A 23,690-nucleotide genomic window follows, 5' to 3' on the forward strand; every position below is an offset into this window, starting at 1 on the left:
AGAACTCCCAACCCTGGTTTGAATACTAGTTTCCAATGGCTTTACTCCAGTCACTCCTCTCTATATCAGTTTTCCCATCTGTCAAAATGGTGATGAAAGTCAGTGATGTCCCACCTTGATGCCATGTTGTCATCAACATTCAGCAGATAAAATGTACCTCTTGACAGCAAGGTTTGGATTGCAAGCTTCACTCACAAAAAACCCTTCATTTTAAACCTGCTTCTCTGCTTGCTGCAAGACTGCATAGTTCAAGAAGTCTCTTCTGATTACCTTTTCTCATTAAATGTTTTTCCTGCTAAATGCACAACTGCTCCCAACCAGTGGGAGCAGGAAGAGGGAATGACATGTCTGCATACAAGTTTAAAATATGTCAAATTAGCTATGTGTTGAGACTTATAGTGGGGGTGGTAGTCTACAGAACACTGATCTTAATAAAAAGGAGTTTATAATGTTCTAATAGAAACAAGTTTCTGTTAGAAGCCAACGTAACCAAAATGATGTATTCCACAGAGCGTAACTTCAGAACACAATATTACGTCCTTGAATTGCCACACACACATAACCATATCACTTTAAATAACCATGCATTCTGCTACTCCTAGCTGATATGTAGTTTTCCAAATTAGCCATTGGCTGAACAGTACTCAGCAACACTGAACCTAAAATAGAAGAACCACAGCACATGGAACATCCGATGGCACAGCACATTTGGGGACTGTGTAACAAGACAGGGCCAAAACGATCATAGTGGTACATATATTAGTTTGCACATGCATTTGTATGGACACATTTTGTGCATGCAAGTCATGCCCAAATACAGTGTTTGTACATCAATTCATCATGTGCATAGACAAGTCATAAGGATGCAAATGACTTCCTTAAGCACAAGTGGAGGCGTCTTGGAAAATTTGGCATTTAAACACATGCCTCGCTTAGGGTAGCATGTACAGTGAATTGCCTTGCCCTTCTGCTGCATTTTCAGCTCACTGGCCACCCTTCTAGTAGTAGTAAAAAAAAAAAGGAGGGGGGGTGGAATAAAAATACTTTTATCTGATTATTGGATTTATAAAGTATAAGAAAGGTACTTAGCCAACAGCTCTGGGTGCCTTGCCATTACTTAGAAATACAGGTTAATGTTCACAAGAACCCCTGGACTGGAAAACGTGACCTCTTTTGGGAACTGCAATTCCACTGGTTGTCAAATTTTAAAGCCCACTTTTCCTTCTCTCTTATTCTCTTTTGACTGTCTCTGTCAGTTCTGGCTGGCATTGGTCCCCTTCTACGCATTTAAAAAGCAGAAGGGGCTTGGTTCTCTCTGGGTAAAGTAAGTGCACAGGTGTTCCATTTTGATTTGCGAGCACTTCTCGTCCACTTTACGCAGGTGTAAATGATGTCACAAGGTGCAGGAGAGTGGAGAATCGGGGCCAAGGTTTCCTTAGTTTTGGTTAGTGTCCCTGCAGCCATGTGGATGGAAACCTTGCTCTCAAATCTTGGTGTCTCGGGTGGGAGGATAAGCACTTCAGTGATGCCTCTGGCTCATTTCAGCAATCTTCAGGGTGCCTGGATTAATATGGTGGATCTGCTGGGAGGGGAAGGAATGTTCCAGTCAGAACAGTCGTATAATGAAGACCTAAGTTTAAGAATTTTAACTCCTGTGTGGCTAAGCTAATAGAGTTGTGGGGAACAATGCTCTGAGATGGCCTAGGTGACCTAACAGCTCTTTTCCTTCTCTAATGTCTGTGCTCCTTTGATTTAGGGAATTGTATTCCAGCTGCCAACATCTGCTTCTACATGCTTGGAAACCAGTTTCATTTTGGGTTTGCATATCAACTACTATACCACGTGCCTGTGACTTATAACCAAAACTGTCAATCTCTGTTCTGAACCATTGCCAAATAACCTTCCATTCCTCTCTCCCGTCCTGCCCATCTAACCACCAAGCTGCCAACACACAGCTCCTAACATGCATGCGTCAGAATGAATGTGAGCTGCTTAAAACTCAACTCCAGTCTGAACGTGAATCTCTGTCTCTGCAGGAATATTGAAAAGCAAAGTCATCCAGTGCTAGTCAAGACTGTTGAATATTGTTTGTTTTTAGTTCTGCTTTAAACCTCTCTTCCTCCCTGGAGTTTTTGAGTTGACCGTCTTTTGGTTGGGTTTTTATTATGCTTGCTTCTTTATCGCTCTCCCTTTTCTCATTTTGTTTTCTCCATTCTTCTCATTGGAGGCAATGAGCCGTCCAGCGGTCGGAACTCCCCTGTCCCTTATCGGCCAGACAGCCGCCCTCTAACTCCAACTTACGTTCAGGCCCCTAAACATTTCCATGTTCCAGGTAGGAGCTGGCACTTTGTGTCTTGGTGTCCTGTCACAGTGTAGAATGTAGCCTTTGTCACCTCTGTCTTGTCTCCATTATTTCACGCTGTTTTACTTGGTATGCGCACACAGAGTTCTGACTCACAGGGACCTGCTCCCGACCTTGCTGAGAGGAGTCTTGCGTGTAGCAAGTGTGGAGGGATGGATTGTGGCTTTATCTTGCCCTGTGCTTCAGCATTAGAAATGGGTTGTTGTTCAGTACAGTGAGCTGACCATTTAGGGCCTGATCCTTCTCACTTCCCCAAACTCTGAGCCATACTTGGAAGAGTTACTCCTGACTTATACTAGTGTATGTGAGAGGCGAATGGGGCCTGGAGCAGTTATGATGCTCTCCAGCAAGAGCAGTTAAATCTAAGCATCTCGTGATTTTCATATCTGATAAAGGCAACTCCTGACTTGCTTTGTCTTGAGCAAGACCATTCCAAGTTAGATTTTGGTTGTTGTTTTTTTTAACTGGATGAGAAAAATTCTTTTTTTGTTTTTGTACAATAACTTGACTTCCCATATAAGGATACATAAAGTCAACATGCCCTGTTTACAAGGGACAGACTGTTTTAAGTCAAATTTACAACTTTTCCACTGTGGAAAAGTTTCCTGTTCCTGTATTTAGATGGAATGAGGGAAAGTCTCTATTTATAACTTTCCAGTGTAGGCAGGTGGGAATCTATCGCATGACTTAAATACCCTGGTAGCATTTACAGATATGTTATTCAAGTAGAGACAGTGGTCCTCTAGCGGGAACAAAAAATGCCTCTGTGTCTCTGTGTTCTGAATTTGCCTAGTTTAGTCAGTGATGTAGGGCGTTGTCAGGCAGGATTTACTTTAATTTTCATAGATGTGTAAGGTTCCTTTCCTTGATACAAAGATAAAGTTGTCTCCTTTAGCACGTTCATTGGACCCATGATGTGCATTGTATGCTTCTAAACATTTTCTGTGACAGTTGTGCTAATGTAACCAAAATCGATATTATACAGTAGCAAATGGTTATTTTGCAATGCAGATTTTCAGCCCCTAATAGAACTCATTATGCATAATGGGATTCTTATACTTGGTTTTTCACTGTAGCATTAATTTTGGATCACCTTGCCTGTTGTTTTTGTGAAGAACTTGTAAGTTTTTTTCAGAATGAACCTCTGCCTGTTACTAAATCAGCATCTATTAAAAAAAAATAATAATAATCCCAGTTCTTGAAGAGGTTGCCATAGAAATACTGTGTAAGAGTTTTGGGGGTTACAGTTAAAATCTAATGCCTAATGATGATGTGCTGTACAATATTTGTCACATAGAAATGCTTTTAATCTGTCCGTGTTGTGGTTTGGTATTAGCACTACATTAATTAGCCTTGCATGGAGCATCTTTCTGGCCCAGTGCAGTACAATAGTTGGCTGTTCTTCAAAATGGCAGACTAGAACACATGGTCAGTAGGTTTTAATGTGAATTGTAGGTTCACTGCATTGCTCTACGCTCTGTCCAACTCATTGGTTGGAGAGGAAATTAAGCTGCTATTGCTGAAGCACAATTTTCCAGCATGTAGTCATTTGGGGTTGCTGTCCCCAAATTGCTTACATAGTCACCATCAAAATAGCTCCTTTGCTTGCATTTCTTCTATAACCTTTATGTTACTAATAAACTTCTAAGTATCTAAAATGAATGGCTCGTGACTTAGATGCATCAACATGTTGCAAAATAAATGGCAAAAGATTTCATACCACATGTCTGTGACTTTTCACCTGTTCTAGTATTTTCTCGAGTAACCCAGCTATATGTAATGCTAGAGTTAGCTTTCTGGCTTCTTCCTGTGCTAACTCCTTGGTTTAGTGTGTCTGTTGGTTTGGTGTTGTGGTTTTATTCATCGCTGAAGTCTTCCCCATATTCACACATTTCTGCTTTTTAATTCCACAGATCAAGGCATCAACATTTACAGGAAACCACCCATCTATAAACAACATGGTAAACCCTCTTTCCTCTCTGTATTTTCTTAGTAGGAGAGTCTGCTCAATTAAACATTTGTACGGCATAGCAGAAAACACCCAGTGTTTCACGTACACATTACAAATCGGAAATATTCATTTAAAAGCAGCTTTTATTGGACAGATTGCCAAGTAAAAAGAATGAGTGGAATCTTGGCCCCAGTGAAGTCGATGACAAAACTCCCGTTGATTTATATGGGACTAGGATTTCACCTTGTGTCTTTAACATGATTTAGGTACCGTACCTATTCCCACAGGAATTCATCATGGTAAGACTGATTTTTCAACTGGAGGGTCTCAGCCTATATCGTATTAACTTTTGTTTCGGGCAAATAAAGTACAAATCTTTGCTTCCACCATAAAGATGGAGATTTTTATTGGCAGACCAGTATTCCAAATGCAAATTTGCTAAAAGAGCTAAGAACGAGTAGAATTGTTGCAAGTGTTGTATGCAGTGTATCTCTGGGGAGGCTGATTTGCCTGTCAAAGCCAGTGGAGCAGCTTGGATAGCAAAATCTATTTGTTTTTCCAATATTCAGTTTCATTGTTACTTTAAACCTCTTTCCAAGCTGCCCATTGTTTTAGCATTCCTCATAATAATAATAATAATAATAATGGGACCAGCCAATTGATTTGCCACTGCGTGATGCTATGGAACATGGTCCCTGTTATTACTGAATTCATTCACTACTGCCTTCTGCTATGAATATAGAGTGTTTAATAGGAAAAGGCTTTTTTATGTTGGTACAGCACACGTGACTATACTTCCTGAGGGAGTTCTTGCATTTGCCTTTGGAGGTCCTACACCAACCAGTATAGTTTCTTTGTAGGATTAGGTAACAGATGGACAGAATCATAAGTTTTAGATGAGCAGCTAATAGAGAGCAGCTGAGCTCACAAGGAGGAAAAAATATGGAGACTTAGATTAGAAACCAGAGTCCCATTACTGCAGAGTGAGCCTCTTTTTAAAAAAAATTATTTTAAACCATATTCTCATTTTTAAAAAATTCTTAATATTATTTTTTTGGGGTTTTATGGTTTTAATGTGTCTTCTCACCCTCTCATTAACATGTGAATGTTTAGCCACTAACCTCACCAATTCTAATGTGTAAGTACTGTTTGAAGTCATGCTTTTGTTATCCCCTGACCAGCTTCCCCAGGTTTCTGTATGTTCATGCATAGAACCTTCCCCGTCTTAAAATTGCCAACATTCCCAATACACATTAAGGCAGATATTTTCAAAGCGGCCTAAAGGATTTGGATGTGAAATTCCTGTTAATTTTAATGGGAATAAGGGCATTTCAATTCCTTATGTTGCTTTGACAATCTCCGACTAAAGCCATAAACATTAAAATGTAATGAATCCATTATTGAAAAACATCTGCCTCGGCTTCCTAGTTGCTTGTCTTAGCAGACGTCTTTCAATGAAAGTAGGTCCAGGAATCGTCTTCTGATTTGATGTTCAAAAATAAAATGACTTGACTGAGGCTGATATTTTGCATTTGAGGAAGTAACAAGGGTGTTTTTAATACAAAGTAAAACACTTGATTTTTTTTTTTTTTTTTTTTTTTGGTCGAAAGTCAACAAATTAAAACCACAATGCACATCCCTGCATTATATGATAATTTAAAAAGACTTTGGCCCAGATTTGAATTCTAGATTGTGTGAGATAAGACTCTGGAATTCCTGATGAGATTTTCTTTAAATACTGTATAGTACAGTGGTAAATTTCATTTCTGAAGACTATCTTCCTGATGAGTTGATCTGAACAGAATTTAACGTTTATTACTAAACTCAAGCTCACTTTTGTTACTGAACATGAATGAGTTACTAGATGCAGCAGAGATGTTCGAGTGATAAACACCTTTCTCTACTGGCTGCAGACCTCTTCACTGTTGCAATTTTTCACAGAAGCATAGGAAATGTTTTTAAATGTGGTGGAATTAAAATTAGTGCAACTCCACTGAACTATTCCTGGTTTCTTGCCCTAAAGGGAAGACAAGCCAGCACACTGAAGTCTTCATTAATGATCAGCTATCGTCAGGAGATACAGCGAAATACCGCTTGACGTATTTGCCTGAGTTCCCTCTATCTGTCTAATCATTCTAACAGTGTGCTACTCCAGTGAAATCCTGTATTTTGTGAAAGGGGAGAGAGCATAAATTTGATTATAAGACATTAATGAGCAGAAGAAGTACTGCAAGCTGAAACTAGGAAGCCAAAAGATCAGTGCATACACTTTTAATAACTGAACTGCTGTAGAGTATGAAATATTAACAAAGTAAGGAAAACCATGACACTGATGTAGGCTATAACATAGCTAAGTTCCCCTGATTGCCATCTAGATGCAACTGCTTTGGCAGCACAGAGCAAGTCCTCCGAGGATATCATCAAGTCCTCCAAGTTCCCAGCAGCCCATGCTCCAGCACCCAACGAGATACCAAAGATTGAGACAGACCACTGGCCAGGTCCTCCCTCACTTGCGGCTGTAGGTATGCAAAAAATCAATGAACTAAGTGACATGGATTAAGAGGTACATATAAATAAATTAGACTAATATTGAAACTGTAAGCTCTCGGGGGCAGGAACCGTCTACCTCTGTTCACCACATAGCACATTGAGGCCTTGAATCTGATTGGGGCCTCTGTGCATGTCTGTGCTATAAATGATAATAGCAAAGAAAACAGGTCTCATAAAAGAACTTTGGGACTGTTAACATGGACATTCTCCCATAGAGGAGATATATATTGTGCAATTGGCTATGGGCGGTTCAATGTCTTGAATGCATCATAGAAGCCTGACTCCTTTCAGTTATTATTTATTTCACATTCTAGTTCTATGCTAACAGTAAATATACTTGTAAAGAATGTCATTTCTCTGTCCATGTAGCTTTTTCTGTGGCAATGATGAGCACTGTGAAGGAACAGTCATTGCATAGATACCTTCTGAATGAGACCATCATAAAAGTTGTGTTTCTCATCTACGCCGTATCCACAGAATGTATATCTTTCTTTTCCGTGTCCTGACACTGCAGTGTCTCATTCATTGCGTTTTCTTTGAATCACATACACAATCATTTTTTTTAATTTGTCTTTTTCTTTGTGCTTGTGATGATTCCCAACCAGGAGGGATGCTAGACAGCTAATTTAAACATTATTTCTTCAGAGATGCACAAAGCAAACTCTTTAGGTTGATTATTTCAGTTTTGGGTGAAGAGTTTGACACTCCACAGTACGTTCCATGTAGCTGTTAATAAAACCATAACAAGGGTTAGGAATTCAGTGGTTTGAGATGAGGCAAATAATATGAATGGCTAATGTAGAGGAAATCAATTCACTAGAAATAGCGTCTACATGCCAATTGAAACTTCACAACCTGTAACATCAAGTCGATAATTCATGGGTATTTTTAATATTTCATTATAACACCAATGATCATTATAACGTAATGTGTTATTTATCTGTGGTGGGTTCCTAGTTGACCACTTTGGTCATCACCTCCTCCCAGTCCATTACCCACCTGCCAATGGACTGTATCTTGATTGTTACTATTTTAAATAAAATTGCTTCATACATTGGCTCTCAGGTTGCTTTATTTTTCCTGAGACACTAAACATGACTCTGCAGAAACTATATTGGCCCTAATGCAGTCGGGGCTTTTCTGAACTCAGCAATAAATGTATCATTTACATATTGTGGTTTGAGCATTGGCCTGCTAAACCCAGGGTTGTGAGTTCAATCCTTGAGGGGGCCACTTAGGGATCTGGGGCAAAAAACAGTACTTGGTCCTGCTAGTGAAGGCAGGGGGCTGGACTCGATGACCTTTCAAGGTCCCTTCCAGCTGTAAGAGATGGGATGGGATATTAATGAACATGATTAAAAACAAAATCTTGAGTCTGTGTTTAGGTTGGTTGCCTGCTTTACTGAGTCTGATGTTTTCCATACAGAGCTAAACTGGACCAAACAATTAAAAAATAAAAAATGTGTATTCCTCCTATTCTGCAGAAAACTCTACAGAAAGACAGCAAAATGGCATGTCTAGCAAACAAATTTTAACCTCTGTAACCTTTTTAGCTACCTCCACGCTAGCACCATTTTACAGTTCCCTGTATAATATTGTGTTGAATTTAAGCATCCTAATGATTCAATTGCAGGGTTTGGTTTTTACTCAGAAACTCCCATCTGATTATAATGAGAACTTTGACTGAATTAGGATTGATTGAAAAATTAGTCAGGAATTCAGGATTTGGCCCATAGAGCGAGACTACTGCTGTCATCAAAACTGCCTGTAGCCATGTTATTCAGCCTGTTCGTGACTATGTTCTAAAAAATCATTGAACCTGATTTTCATTTACACTACAGCTGCTTTACTTTGCCAGTCTAAATTGGCCACCAAGTGGATTGAATATAATTCATACCTACTTTGAGTCCCCTCCATGCTCTCAGAGTGGGGTAAAGTGGCCTTAGTGTAAAAGAGAATCAGGCCTATTGTTCTCGGCCATTTTGGTACATGGACCAGTGCTTTTAAGGTCAAGCCTCTGTGACTGGTGATCTAGGCTTCCCCTCCCTGTTAAGCTGATTGCAAGCCTCTGTGCTAGGTCCTGGAACACCACTGCTGCTCCCCTTCTATTCACTTGTGCATGTGCTAAGCAAGTGTGAAGCTTTAGCTACTCCAAACTCCAATCTTGCAGTGGTGAGACTGGGACTTCAAACAGCTCCAGCCTCTTTACTATGTAAGTGGGTTTTGGAATAGCCCAAACTCCATTTCTAGTTGAGGCATGTGCATATCTGTGGGAGGTGGGATGCACTGTCTAGTGCAACCAAGGGCTTCTAAGCCTAAACTGATAAGGAAGCCTAAACAGTTTGGGAACCAATGTTCTGTTTAGTATAACTTCTCACTGTGGATAGTGCCAGCACCCTTCTGGTCTCACAGTGGGTGGACTTGCTCAGTGTTCATTTTGGGTAAGGGTGGATTTTGAAAAGGCTTTGGAAGCTACTGGCAATCTTTGCATTTTTTTTATTTAGCAAACGAAGTTAGGTTGTATTGTGTAGTAGACCTTAAGTCTCTGGTGTTGTGGGACTGATATGAGAAAGCTCTCTTTGTACCATGGTTTTATGGAAGCAGGAGCCGACATGAGACGCAGATCAAGTGGCAGAGAGGAAGAAGATGAAGAGCTCCAGAGACGTCGGCAGCTACAGGAGGAGCAGCTCATGAAGGTTGTTATAGCCTTATCTTAATGCTATTTCCGAATCTTCAAAATCCTCCACTGTGCACCATGGACAGACTTTTCATAAGCAATTTCAACTGTTTTAATAAACAAATCCAGCATTGTATTTTGCTTATATATATATATATATATTTTTTTCCTCTTCCTATTTATAGCTTAACTCAGGTCTGGGGCAACTGATATTAAAAGAAGAAATGGAAAAGGAGACTCGCGATAGGCCACCTCTTTCAGCCAGTCGTTATGATTCTCCAATTAATTCATGTAAGCAACAGAGGTGAAAACCATCTCTAAGTGGTCCCTGGAAGCCCACATGGTGTGTGTGCCTGGATACTGGGCTTTCACTCCTGAAAATCTTGGTCTATACCTGTTGGCTTTATTGTTTAATCTAGAAATAATACTAAATTGAGGATTTTAGAAGAAACTTCTTGGAGGAATAACTCTTTATATACATGTATGATGTAAAGTTTGGCCCTGGTAACTGCACTGCGGACCCTTATCACAAACTAGTGGGCTAGCTTATTAAATTACAACAAACTAAACACACCTTGCCTAAACTTGAGCTTCACGTAGCCTTTTAACCTTTCCCACGGGGGAAGAGGAAATCGGCAATGCCTTAGAGAGCAGGGCAACACATTCCAAAGTGCTGGACCCTAGCGAGTCAATGTCTGTCTATCTAAGCTAGCATTTCAATTGGATGCATTACATTCCAGAGAAAAGCCGAAAGTATCAGCTGTGCTTAACTGTTTCCTTACAGGGAGGTCAGTGATGCAGCCAAGAGTTTGGCCTTTTTTGTATATATATTTTTAATATATTCTTTTATCCCTGGTGCACCTATGTGCCCTTCTCAGAGCTCCAAGGATTATTCCTCATGTGTTTTACTTAATTCTCCTTGCCCTCAGGGCCTTGCATTGTAAGTCTGCTCCAAGCCAAGAAAAGTCAAGAGCAGCTCCCTGTGGAACCTGCCATTGCCACTACTCCATCATCCTAGTGGATGGCTGCCCAACAAAATAAGACTCTGTTCTTCCCCGTTATAGGAGTAGGCTGTCTCTACAGCACTGCCAGCCCCTATTGGTCAGGGAGAGAAGGACCAAGCTAGGGCTCCGATCATGGTCACGGGGCTGGGGTCTTTCTAATAATATCAGCGCTCACAAAGATGAGTAAATGCACTAGCTAGAGTGTCACCTTAATGGAAGCCTCTCCGTGCCCATCTGTACCATTACATCCGTGCTAATCGGCAACACCTCTGCCTTTTGTGTGAGATCTGGACTGCTGGTCAGACAAATTTGTGCTTTCGTCGGCATCCCTTAGCCCCAGAACATCTTGTCCTTTGTACCTCCCTCCTATTTTTTTTAAATGTCTCCTTAAACCAGAGACTGCAAGGGCAACATTTGTGGGTGGCCGAGGAAGTGGAGAGGGGTGCTAATTGTGGGGAAGAAAGAAGAAAGTCCCTGTAATGGAAAATGAATTACAATGTTAACTCCAGAGGTGCTACTGGAGGACCACATATATGACCACCTGCTTAAAATTGAAAGCCAAAGAAATGCCGTCGTGCCGCTGCACTTTCTGGCATCAACTGAGACATTAAGCAGAAGCACTGTGATACCACAGGAGAGCCTGTTTCCTTGCTATTTTAGATGAAATCAGGAGTACTGGAACCTGTCGGCTGGTCATGCAAGATTTCCTAACACAGTTGGGATAAGCTTTGGAGCTAGATGCTTAGCCAAGCCAAAGCCCCCAACTGGTTGAAGTTCAACCATTACTACTCACTTGAATCCTGCTCCCAATGAAGGTTGGGTACATATTTGGCTCTTAGCCATGTTTTCAATGTTTGCTTTCCAAAGTCAGTGCTGTTTCTCAAACTTCATTGCACCGCGACCCCCTTCTGACAACAAAAATTACTACACAGCCCTGGGAAGGGGGTCCAAAACCCGAGCCCCGCTGCCCCGGGCAGGTGGGCCAAAGCCAGAGCACTGCCACCCTTGGGGTGGGGCGAGGGCTGAAGCCCTTGGGCTTCGGCTGCAGCGGTGGGGCTCGGACTTTGGCTTCAGCCCCAGGCCCCAGCAAGTCTAACGCCAGCCCTGGTGACCCCATTAAAACAGGGTCACAACCCACCTTGGTATCTCAATCCACAGTTTGAGAACTGCTTCCCCAAACGTTCTGACTTTGAGTTTCCAGTGGATTGTTGGTGTTTTATTAAAAGACTTTTCTCTCCTCCCCATTCAGCCTCACAAGCCTCGGCCTCTAAAACCTCCTCCCTCCCTGGCTATGGAAGAAATGGACTGCACAGGGTAAGATGGCAGCAGTGTGGAGAAGCAGAAGGTGGAGTTAATGTTCAGTCTGGGTATTTATTTCCCTGTCGATCCCATCAGGTCTCTAAATTGGATCAATCTGTCTTTTAAAACTAACATCAGTAGAACAAAAGCCACCTGCTACCAAGAGTCTTGCCCTTCCCCATTGACTAGATTCTGCTAGAAATGTGTACCATGCAGCAAGACCTGAGAGCTGAAAGCCTTTGTATGAGAAATACCTGCACACTCATGCATATGTGAACTGTGCATTTATATGACCGTGTTTTCCTTCCTGTTACAGCCGGTGTCTACAGACTTTGGTCAGTACAATAGTTATGGGGATGTGAGCGGTGATGTTCGAGGTAAGGCTGAGTTGGTTTTTTTGTTTTCTTGTTTTGCTTTGGTCCCTGAGTGAACTGTGACACTCGCTTTGGTTTCTGCAGTTCCTTTTTAAGGCAGCAAATGTGGTTGATCTCCTGTCTGCGTCTCAGTTTTTACCCCTGTCCGGTAAACTCCAGAGTTAACTTAAAATGTGCAGACATTTGTCAACATTTTTTTTTCCAAACCACGTTATGGGGTAGATTCTCGTTTACAGCAAGGATCTGTTCTAGCAGTGCAAAGGGGTCTCAGTGCAACTGAGAATCAAACCATATGTATTTATTCAGGGATGTGCACTGAGTTCTGTTTTGCTATATTATAGAGCTGCAAATGATACACCATGGTCTGGAATCCGGAGCCACAAGGTTAGGAACCAGGGAGCGCTAAATTCTAATCCCAGGTCTGCCGCTGGCTTGCTGGGTGACTTCGGGCCAGACATGTAACCTGCCTGTGCCCCAGTCTCCTCATCAGTAAAATGTGTTGATGATTAATATTTACAAAGTGCTTTGAACACATAAAGCCCTAGACTCATGCTCCGTATTGTTGTGGTTTCTGTTGTGAGAAATGTACCAGGTAAAAATGACAGGATGCTGTTACAAAGGATCTGCTCCTCAGGGGTGTGGGCTCTGTTTCTTAGTTGACAAATGAGTCTGGGACTGCAGTGGCCAACATGTCCATGTCTCGGGTTCATTCTGAAAGCTCAGGCACATGAGTGTATTGGGTCTGGTTCCCATATCAGCTATGCTGGTGTAAATCAGGAGTCACCCCACTGGCTATGATGTGTATAAGGGCTGAGAGTGAGACTGGAATTGGGCCCTTTGTATACATCACTTGCCATTACTGCAGTTTGTCACAAGTTGCATAGATTATGGCACGCAGGTGCCAAAGCATGAATTGACGCAGGATATCACAGGGGAGCTAATCATCTCCAAAGCAGGAGAAACGCTTTGTCCTTTTTAAAACATTTTTTTAACTTCACCTTTTGAGGGCCAGCCTAGTCGCTTTGGAGGTCGTGCTGCCAGTGACAGTGCTCCATGAACTGGCAGCCTCCAGGAGAACCACAGGGCAATGGCAACATGACATGCCTCTTCTTGGAGTAGCCTTTTGGGACCATGAAGAGAGTCCTGCGTTGGCCTCTCCAGCCAGGGAATGTTGCTGTAGTATGGGGAAGGAGAAGGCAAGGTGTCCTTCATTCAGCTTTTCAATTATTAATCAGGCCCTATCTGCACTTTAACTTGTAAATGAGCATGTAAAAAACGGTTAGTTTTAAACAAGGTTTGTGTTCCCATGAATCACGTTTACGGCACGGTTAGTAATGGTGACCACTAACCATGTGTCACCCAAGACAGTGGGCTTGGCTGGCTCATCAATGTCTCAGGAGATAACAATATTATTTTCTGCTCATATGGGTCCCACAACCATGCTGGTGTAACTGGACTGGCCAGACTTTCTTCCTCCCTACTCTTCAGTAGAACACTCCAGAAGGCTTTGTCCATGTGCTGCTGGTACTGCCCTGTGTACCTCCCCACCCAGAACTCAGAGGTGCTATGATATTTCCATAATGCAAACACATGAGTGTTGATGCTCAGTCAGGGTTGACACATGGGTGCATTGGGCAAAAAGCTCATGAGTGTTCACAGCTCAACCTGTTTGTTGTAACAGGTCAGATGTGGGTGTCATGACCTGGCTACAAAAACATGGCTGAAGTTGTAATGTAATCTTAGGCTTAGAAAATGGATGGGACTGTGAACTCAGGCATCATTACATGATGCAGCTGGGTTTGCTGAGTTGCCTTCTGCTATTTATTGTGGTTTCTCCCATTTTCTAAAAGGTCTTAATGTTGGGAAATCCCAGGTCCTAGTGCCAGTGAGGTTAACTGCTTATCTGACAAATGAAGAACCTCTTGGGATAACCTTCAGTGCATTCAAGCAGAAATGATGGTCCCATGTGTGTGGACCAGGACTGTAGAGGTTCTAGAGGGAAGGATCCCAACCATTTGTGTTTCCTAAATGCTACATTTGTGGTCTCAATGAGCTATCCTAGACCTGCAAAGCACGTCAGGTATTTCATAGCACTTCATGGCCTTGTAAAATGTCAGGAGACTGGATGAATCAGTCAGTTGATGGAAAAGCCTACAGGATTAAAATCAAACCAGCTTCTCTGGGCTTCATCTGTATTAAACAGTGCAGAGTCTACACTTGTTTTCTTCTCTCTGACTTGTAACTTGTTATACACATCAGAACAGGAACAACTGGTACTTTTTAATATCAGTAGCTCTACTTAATAGGGAGACAGACAGTCCTCCTTAGTACTAAAAAGTCAAACAGCAAATTCTGCATGTGCTAAAGGCTTTAGGGATTGTTCAGATGCATGTTCTATGTATCAATAGGCATGTACTGCTCCAGACATGATTATACAGTATTTCTCAAGATGGATCTAGCCAGGGATGGACAACTGGTCTGGTATATCTGAGTTAGTTTCCTGAAAGCTCTCCTATTCCCTATGACATTTTCTTCACTGCTCCTAGAATGTGGTTTATGTTGGATATTCAGCTCTCCTCTGCAAGTGAAGGGACACTGCCCAATGTCCGGCATAACAGCGTGCAGCAGAGTAGCTAAGTACTGCATGTATATTTTGTACCCCATACACAGAGAATATGAACTTACTTTCTGTACATGTCATGTTAGGGGATTGGGCCTCTGGCTAAGGTTAGTTAGGATTTCTGGGTTCTATTCCCAGCTCTGCCATCATCTGGTTGTGCAGCTTCGGACTTTCAATGGGAGGTCCTGTAGCCCTCTTTGACAATCTCACCTTCGATCCTCTCCCTACTGTAAAATCCATAGAGCCGGCTAAAACAATTTGTCAGGTTCTTTTTTTGAAATACCTTTTCAAACAGTCTGAAAATTTCCAGAAAAAATGTTTGTATCATTGGAAACGTTGCAATTTTTGACTCTGTGAAAGTTTTCCAATTGAATCGAATGGATTTGGAATAAGCTTTTTGTGAGGTTTCCCCCAGGCCCATCTACAGTAAGACTCTGTGGCTCAGGGATGGTTAGAAAAGCCCATGAGAGACAGACAAGTCCCGACTCTTTGTTCTGTGAGGCATAGCAGTACTGCAGTGCCGATAGGAGTGCCATGTTGGCTGATGTGGTGGGAGTTCAATGCACTTGCAGAAACGAATATTTTGATGGTGATTTATTTTAAATAATAATTTGCACTGTTGCACTTATGAACATTACTTGAATTGACCCACAAGAAGTATATTTCTACTATCTGTGCCCTAGTGTTTATATTCTTTACCATAACGACTTAGGACTTGCACAGGAAGAGTGTACAGATTTAACTAAGGCTGTTGATTAATCGCAGTTAACTCACGCGATTAACTAAAAAAAAATTAATTGCGATTAAAAAAATTAATTACGATTAATCAGACTTTTAATGGCACTGTTAAACAATAGAATACCAATTGAAATTTATTAAATATTTTTGGATGTTTTTCTACATTTTCAAATATATTGATTTCAATTACAACACAAAATACAAAGTGTACAGTGCTCACTTTATATTATTTTTATTACAAATATTTGTGCTGTAAAAATGATAAACAAAGATGGTATTTTTCAGTTCGCCTCATACAACTACTGAAGTGCAATCTCTTTATCGTGAAAGTGCAACTTACAAATGCAGATTTTTTTTTGTTACATAACTGCACTCAAAAAAACAAAACAATCTAAAACTTTAGAGCCTACAAGTCCACTCTGTCCTACTTCTTGTTCAGCCAATCGCTAAGACAAACAAGTGTGTTTACATTTACGGGACATAATGCTTCCCACTTCTTATTTACAGTGTCACCTGAAAGTGAGAACAGGTGTTCACATGGCACTTTTATAGCCGGCATTGCAAGGTATTTACGTACCAGATATGCTAAACATTTGTATCCCTCTTCATACTTCAGCTAACAGAGGACATGCTTCCATGCTGATGATGCTCATTAAAAATAATGCGTTAATTAAATTTGTGACTGAACCCCTTGGGGGAGAATTGTATGTCCCCTGCCCTGTTTTACCTGCATTCTGCCATATATTTCATGTTATAGCAGTCTCGGATGATGACCCAGCACCCCATGTTGTTCGTTTTAAGAATACTTTCACTGCAGATTTGACAAAACGCAAAGAAGGAACCAACGTGAGATTTCTAAAGATAGTTACAGCACTCAACCCAAGATTTAAGAATCTGAAGTGCCTTCCAAAATCTGAGAGGGATGAGGTGTGGAGCATGCTTTCAGAAGTCTTAAAGGAGCAACACTCCGACGCAAAAACTACAGAACTGAACCACCAAAATAGAAAATCAACCTTCTGCTGGTGGCATCGGACTCAGATGTTGAAAATGAATATGCATCAGTCTGCACTGCTTTGGATTGTTGTCTAGCAGAACCTGTCATTGGCATGGACACGTCCTCTGGAAGGGTGGTTGAAGCATGAAGGGACATATAAATCTTTAGCGCATCTGGCATGTAAATATCTTGCGACGCCGGCTACAACAGTACCATGAGAACGACTGTTCTCACTGTCAGGTGACACTGTAAACAGCATTATCTCCTGCAAATGTTAACAAACTTGTTTGAGTGATTGGCTGAACAACAAGTAGGACTGAATGGACTTGTAGGCTCTACAGTTTTACATTGTTTTATTTTTGAATGCAGTTATTTTTTTGTACATAATTCTACAGTTGTAAGTTCAACTTTCATGATAGAGATTCCACTACAGTACTTGTATTAGGTGAATTGAAAAATACTATTTCTGATATTATAATATAAAGTGAACACTGTACACTTTGTATTTTGTGTGGTAATTGAAATAATGTATTTGAAAAGTAGAAAACATCCAAAAATATTTAAATAAATGGCATTCTGTTATTCTTTAACAGTGTGATTAATCACGATTAGTTTTTTTTAATCACATGATTAATTGCGATTAGTTTTTAATCGCTTGACAGCCCTAGATTTAACTAATGCATAGGATGTTGCACTGATTTAATTAAGCCAATTTCTAAACCAATGTCATTACCGTTTTTGCATTTGGATAAGGCCTTAGATTCCTTCTCCCTTAAATTTTTCCCTTGACTTCAGTAGAAACTGGATCAGGCCTTTGTAGGGTGACCAGATGTCCCGATTTTATAGGGACAGTCCTGATTTTTGGGTCTTTTTCTTGTATATGCTCCTATTACCCCTCCACCCCCGTCCCGATTTTTCACACTTGCTGTCTGGTCACCCTAGGCCTTTGGATTCAAGTCAATCAAAAAATCTGACATATCCCCAACAACATCAGTACATCACATCAGTTACAACACTGTAGATTGACTGGGACAGAGAGACTGTTATCTCTTTCATGCTTAATTATAAAATAAGCTGAGATGAGTTCCTGGAGCGAATGCACCGTTTTGTGAATTGATAGTAACTATCTTCCGATCTCTTTGAGAAACATCAATAGTATCAAAGTGGTGAACAACAAGCTGATGTTTGCTGGAGGCTGCAAACTGATCTGATATTGCTTTCGCTGAACAATTAAAATATGCTGTTTGGTGTTTGTGACCAATCCACGTTCTTCCGCATTCTAATGCTGACGAGATTTCCCTTTGCTTTTCAGATTTCCAGGTAGAGTACGGGTTTTCATCCATCAACTGACAGCAGAGATAAAAACATCCACTCTGTTATTCAAGTCTGAATTACTGCTACAGGGAAGGGTTTTTTTAAGACCTTTGTTTCAGTTTATCTGCATGTTTAAGCATAATCAACGATGTAGACTTGTATCAACAAGGGTCAGGTACAGCTAAGATGCTTCCTGGTACAGCCCCAGAACTGTATGAGTGAGGAGGCCCAACAGTTTTGTGACCTGCTTTGTAAAGCTAATTGATGTTGAAATGAAAATTATCTGTAGTGGTTCCTTCTTGGCATCTGAGCATGGGTTCTTTCTCCCCATGTCTTGTCCCAACCAAGGGTGGTCTAGACACATTCCTCTTCCTTCTGGGGGCCCCCGTCTTCCATACTACGAGCCTCAAACGCTCTCTTTTTGTCTGTGGCTGTGAACCTGGAATTCACCCTCCAGCTGAGATGGTTGGCCAGTGGCCTTCTATGATGCTGTCACCATAGATCTTGCAGCAGTAGATGCTCTTGCAAGTGCCGCCACTCCTCTCCAGATCCCCATGACAACTTTTTGCCATTGCATATCTTAATGAATGTTCACAATAATATGTATTTGTACAGCACCTAGCACAATGAAGCCCGAAAATGGTTGGCCTGTAGGCGCTATTGCAATATAAATGCTAAATAATGATTATAATTTAAATACTTGGGCAAATTGATTATGTACCGTATCAAAGACTGATCTGCAGTGAGAGGATAACAGATTACAATATATATTTATGTCATGCCATGCATTATGCTTCAAGTGTGGTTATGCTATGAACAGTAACTATGTAAAAATGGCACCTTCTTAACCAAGAGCTGCCTCTTGTGTGCATTCCCAGTAAAATCTGCCTATTGTGACAAAAATAAGTTGATACGACTTTTTCACCTGCTATCACTGTAGAGCCAATACACCTAGCAGAGTGTAAGCTGGATCTATTCATGCTGGTACATGTTCAGCAGAATTGTTCATTAAATGCAGGATTTAACTCCCGCTTGAGGTCAAAGAATCTTTTTCCATTTACTTCAATGGGAGTTGCCCTAAGTTTCAGTCAGTTGTCCCTGTGCAAAAGGCATTAGGTTTTCCCAGGTGTCAATGAAGATAAAATGGAAAAGTAGGATGCACAGGTGTAACAGAGCCTTTGTAACAGGACCTGTAAAGCCTTTATTACTGATGATGTGTGAAATGGAAAGAACCCAGACTGACTGTCACATACAGGTAGAGTTTGCAGTTAGAAATGACACCATTTTACTTGTCAACTGAGCATATCGGATATAACTGAGTGCCGTTTGTTATGAGAAAAAAGACTTCTGCGGAATTTCATGGTGCCATTTTTGCAGTCACTTTTTCAGAGTAAAGCCACACTTTAACGCTATCCAAGTGATAAAGGGACAGTTGCAAGGGGCAGTGTGGCCCAGTGGTTAATAATGCCCTGACACATTGTCATGTGGGATCTGAGTTGAGGTTCCAAGCTGCAAGCCCACAGAGGAAGCCATTGGGACAGGAAAGGTGTGGCCACTCTGTAGTAACCCCCTGGTGGATTGGGAGTGGTATGGACGGGTTCCACAGTTCCAGGCCTACTGAGCAGAGAGCAGATCAGAGCCTTTGAGGGAGCTGGGATCCAGAGCTCACCTTAGAAAAGTAATAAGCAGGAGCTTTGACAGTGTTCCCTATGGTAAGATTAATTGTTAAGATCTGAGGAAAGTCTGAGCATAAACTCACCTCTGTTTTCACCATTACATGAGTACCTTTACCCTGTGTGTGTGTATGTGTAACCTGTGTGTCTGACGTATACCTGTATCCGATGCAGTCCCTCCCGGATGGTCATGTCCCCGGAATGAGAATGGACAGAGGAGTGTCTATGCCTAACATGTTGGAACCAAAGGCAAGTGCCGCTGTTATTCACTTTCCTTTGAGACAGTGAAGGTTTGACTATGTACTGCTGATGAGATACTGTAGGAAATGTCTTGAGTCCCTGTTGTTTCTCTTTACCTCATCCCAATCATTGCTCCTTATGTGCCAAATCTCTCCCTCTGTGCTGGCCCCCACCTCGCATGGGTGCGCCTCCTGTCTGCTCCAGGGGTGGGACAAGAGCAGCCACAGTGGGCAGCCCCTAGGAGGGATTTCAGGGGGCAACACTGAGAGGCTGAAAGCGCCTGAGTGATGCCCAATGCAGCTAATTCCCCATCCAGCTGTGAAGCTGCCACATTCAAAGACCCAAAACAGCAGGAACCCACAGTGCTTAAACCTGGATAGACGCATAACTCAGGAACAGGTGCGTTTAGCTGCAGTGAGGCCGGGTTAGTTACAGAGCGTTAGTGGAAAGGGAGGGGCTTAATTCTCACACTAGGGCCTCTTTATACCACTCCAGCTGTGGAAAGAGGCCTTAGTATAACTGAGCATCAGATCCTAAAAGTTAAATAAGGTTTGATACCCAAGTTGCTGGAGCAGGAAGAGGAGTCATTTATACACAGGCATTGTCCAACTTACCCACCTGTGTATGCTGACTGTTAGTAAAACAAATGCAGTTATCAGCATAGCTGTTATGCCTCTCCTTACAGTACGTCTGAAGCCTGTGGGTTAGAGCAACACACCTTTCTAGGGGTGCACACCAACCCATAAGAAGAGATCATTCTCCTTATTAAGAGATAATGTGAAGCTGCCTGCTACAGGGAACAGATGCATTTTCCCCACCTTTGCTTTCGAGCAAAGCTCACTGCCTTTCTGAGATTCTCTCTTTCCATTTAATTCCAGTCCTGTTTGAATGGTACAGTGAACCAAAAGGGAAACCTGAAAACATTATTTTCAAGAGTAATTGAAACACAATGGGAAGGGACTGCAGCAGTGCATCTTTTCCTGTGTAGTAGTACTGCACCTGCCTTGACGGGACTGTATGTAACAAATTGGCACAGCTACCTGTCCAACTGGCAGAAGCCCTGTACAATCTCAAGATGACTCCTATGTGACCAAGAGGAATGTTCCTTACGTGTACCTCCACTTCCCACACAAACATTTAGACTGACGCGTGCTCACCAAAATCTGTCATTTCTCAGTATTAAAATGAACCACTCATGTGACCCAGGTGCATTAATCCCCATGTGTATAGATTACACTCAACTCTTATGGTCCTACAATATCTTGGATTTTTGTGCAAAACATAGTGAAGGAAGTAAATAGAGGCATTGTTCTTGGTCATTACTGTTAATAGTTACAGGGAGAAGATTGTTACCAACGAATGTGAAATGTGGCTTATGAGAAATGAATTGGGAGTTGGGGGGGAGTCTTATTCCATTTCTGAGCCTGCAGATGGCAGCATCCAAAATTAGTATCACCCAAATTGGCACAAACTGAGACCCCAAGTTGGTAGCCTCAGCAGAGAAGCCAAAGTCTTAAGCAGGCAAAGAGGCTGGAGCACCATTGACATGTAATACACCTAGCCGTTGAGCTGCCACCTCTACCGAATTTTACGGGACGGTCCCAGTTTTGAAGAGCTCGAGAAGTGAGACAGATGGTGGGAAGCTTGTGGTGCTGCTGCCCATACTGCACCTGTTCTAACAATGAATGATAGACTCACATCTCCAGGGCTGTCAGTCCAACTGCCTTCATCGGCCCTACATTAACTTTTGAAAAGAGGGACTCTTAGGGTGTTTGTTGAGAAAGGGATGTCCTCGCCTGGGTATAAAATGCAATACTTTACAACTGTGGCTAAAGGCATTTTGGGACTGAAACAGAGTGTTAATAGTGAGAGGGATTCAATTAGAGCTGTGGTTTACGTTGTATACATTTCTCTATTGCTGGTTAACCGGCTGAAAAACTATGGTTTTGCCAAAATCATAAGGGTTGGTGTTTCTGTCTTTAGGGTGAGCAGCCATTTTTGCAGACAACATTGCTTTTTCTGCATTTGAGCTGGCACCAGACATATTATAGAAGGCCCTAGCCCTGGCTTCATAAGCCTTGACCTACATGAAATGTATATTTTAAAAATATATTTATATATCTACCTTGGGGAGTTCACCACTCCCTAAATCCTGCTTTATTCTGGCTCCTTACTCCAATATAATGCCTGCTTTGATGCAGTATAACTCCTTACAGCCACCATTGCTGTTGATGGATCCAGGCAACATATTTTTAAATAACTGTTTTATTCTTGCTTTGGGTGGCAAATTCTGACATTTTCCTAAGGGTAACATTTATGGGAATTTTGCTGAAGTAAACGTTTAGTTTGTGTTGACATGCAATAATGTAGGGCCAGATTCTCAGCTGGTGTAAATTGGTGTAGCCCAATTAACTTGCCAACAGCAACTTAAATGAGCCGAGGCTTGGCTCAAAATGTGTGTTTATTGCCCATGAAAAATGTGGGATGTGGAAATCGGTGAATTTCATGAAACTTCACCCAATAAAAACAAGGAACGGGTGCCTCAAAAGGAGGTTAGAGTTTGTGTATTCTGAAACCAAGAATTATGAACTATGCTATGTAGTGAATTTTTAAATATAAAACGTGATGATGACCTCAAACCTTTGAAATAAGCTTTCCCTGTGTTCACTGTGGTTATTTTATGACAAGATACACTTTTTCATATAAAATTGTATATTGTAGTTATTTTAAGTGTTGAACAGAAACGATGTAACTCTTAAAGTATAAAGTAGAACTAATTGTACAATTATGAGAATGTCAGACTCTAAGACATACTGGTTGTAAGATATGGTTAAGTACACATTATTTAAGTTATTAACTACAATAAACTCAATGGTATGTTCATTTATGGCTGAATCTTATTTATTATGCTTCTGAAAAATGTGTTGGGATAGTTGGTGACAATGGAATGAACTTAGTGAAGCAGGACAACACAGAGTTTTGTTACCAGGAACAGTCTTAATGTCTAAGAACGTTACGTGTATTTATAGCATTGGCTGGCTGCATAGCGGTTTCTGTGAGAGGAGTTGGTGGTCTCTGTCCTTTCCCCAGTGGACAAATATCCATATCACTAAAACCACCACCACAGCTGGCAATAAAGGCCAATCCAATTTGCACTGAAGCCCATGGAAAAACTCACATTAACTTAAATAAGAGTTGGGTCAGGCCCTAATTGAAGCTTGTGGGCATGCTCAGCAGCGAGGCCAAAGGTGAAATGGACAATAGAAGGTGGACCATTAGATTTTCCATTACCTTTCGACATGGTCTTTCTAAGTTATGGCAAAGACACATAGGTGTCTTGGCAAAGGGACACCTGCACTGTTGCTGTCTATGCTGTAGATGTTTGATAACTAAACAGAGGGCTTCAGTTTCCAGGGCTGTGAATCCAGCACTTTATTTTAGGCACCAAATTTTATTAATTCCTTTCTGTGGCATATCATTTTGATTGGGTTAGATTGATTAGGGAATAGCTGACAGGAACAGCTCCAGGGCTTTTCATTTTAAAACTGTGGCATTAAACCTGTCCAAACAAATTAAGAGCATGATTTTCCTTGGTTCCAAAAATTGATTAATGCAGAATATCTGAATATTCAGTACAATATTAACCAAACCAGAGAACCTCATAAAATATTGTAGAGAAGATTTAATGGATGTATGCCATGTTAAAGAAGGGGAAGGCATGTAAGATAAATTCCTACTACAAAATCTTTTCCTGCAATCCATCCATGATGTCAAGGTCAAAATGCACAGTGGGGACCTGTGATTTGTTTGTAAACAAATCAACAAACAACATGAAAATAATTCATCTGATAAATTTCACTCAACACAAGGCCCAATTTGATAACTAACAAAGTT

General features: G+C 41.3%; 1 protein-coding gene across 5 annotated transcripts in view; it reads left to right on the forward strand.

Annotated features, from left to right (window-relative positions):
* Window positions 1–23,690, forward strand: part of ABLIM1 (actin binding LIM protein 1) — a 328,840-nt gene that overhangs the window by 296,220 nt on the left and 8,930 nt on the right. For 4 of the 5 annotated variants that reach the window (XM_054033290.1, XM_054033291.1, XM_054033292.1 and 1 more), the window contains 8 exons: window positions 2,228–2,332; window positions 4,276–4,323; window positions 6,689–6,835; window positions 9,465–9,559; window positions 9,726–9,831; window positions 11,794–11,858; window positions 12,160–12,220; window positions 17,882–19,718. In XM_054033290.1, the coding sequence (XP_053889265.1) occupies window positions 2,228–2,332; window positions 4,276–4,323; window positions 6,689–6,835; window positions 9,465–9,559; window positions 9,726–9,831; window positions 11,794–11,858; window positions 12,160–12,220; window positions 17,882–17,919 (665 nt within the window). In that variant the 3' untranslated portion in view covers window positions 17,920–19,718. The other variant, XM_054033293.1, reaches the window with a different exon arrangement.

Source organism: Malaclemys terrapin, chromosome 7, assembly GCF_027887155.1.
Source record: "Malaclemys terrapin pileata isolate rMalTer1 chromosome 7, rMalTer1.hap1, whole genome shotgun sequence".
Lineage (NCBI taxonomy): Eukaryota > Metazoa > Chordata > Testudines > Emydidae > Malaclemys > Malaclemys terrapin.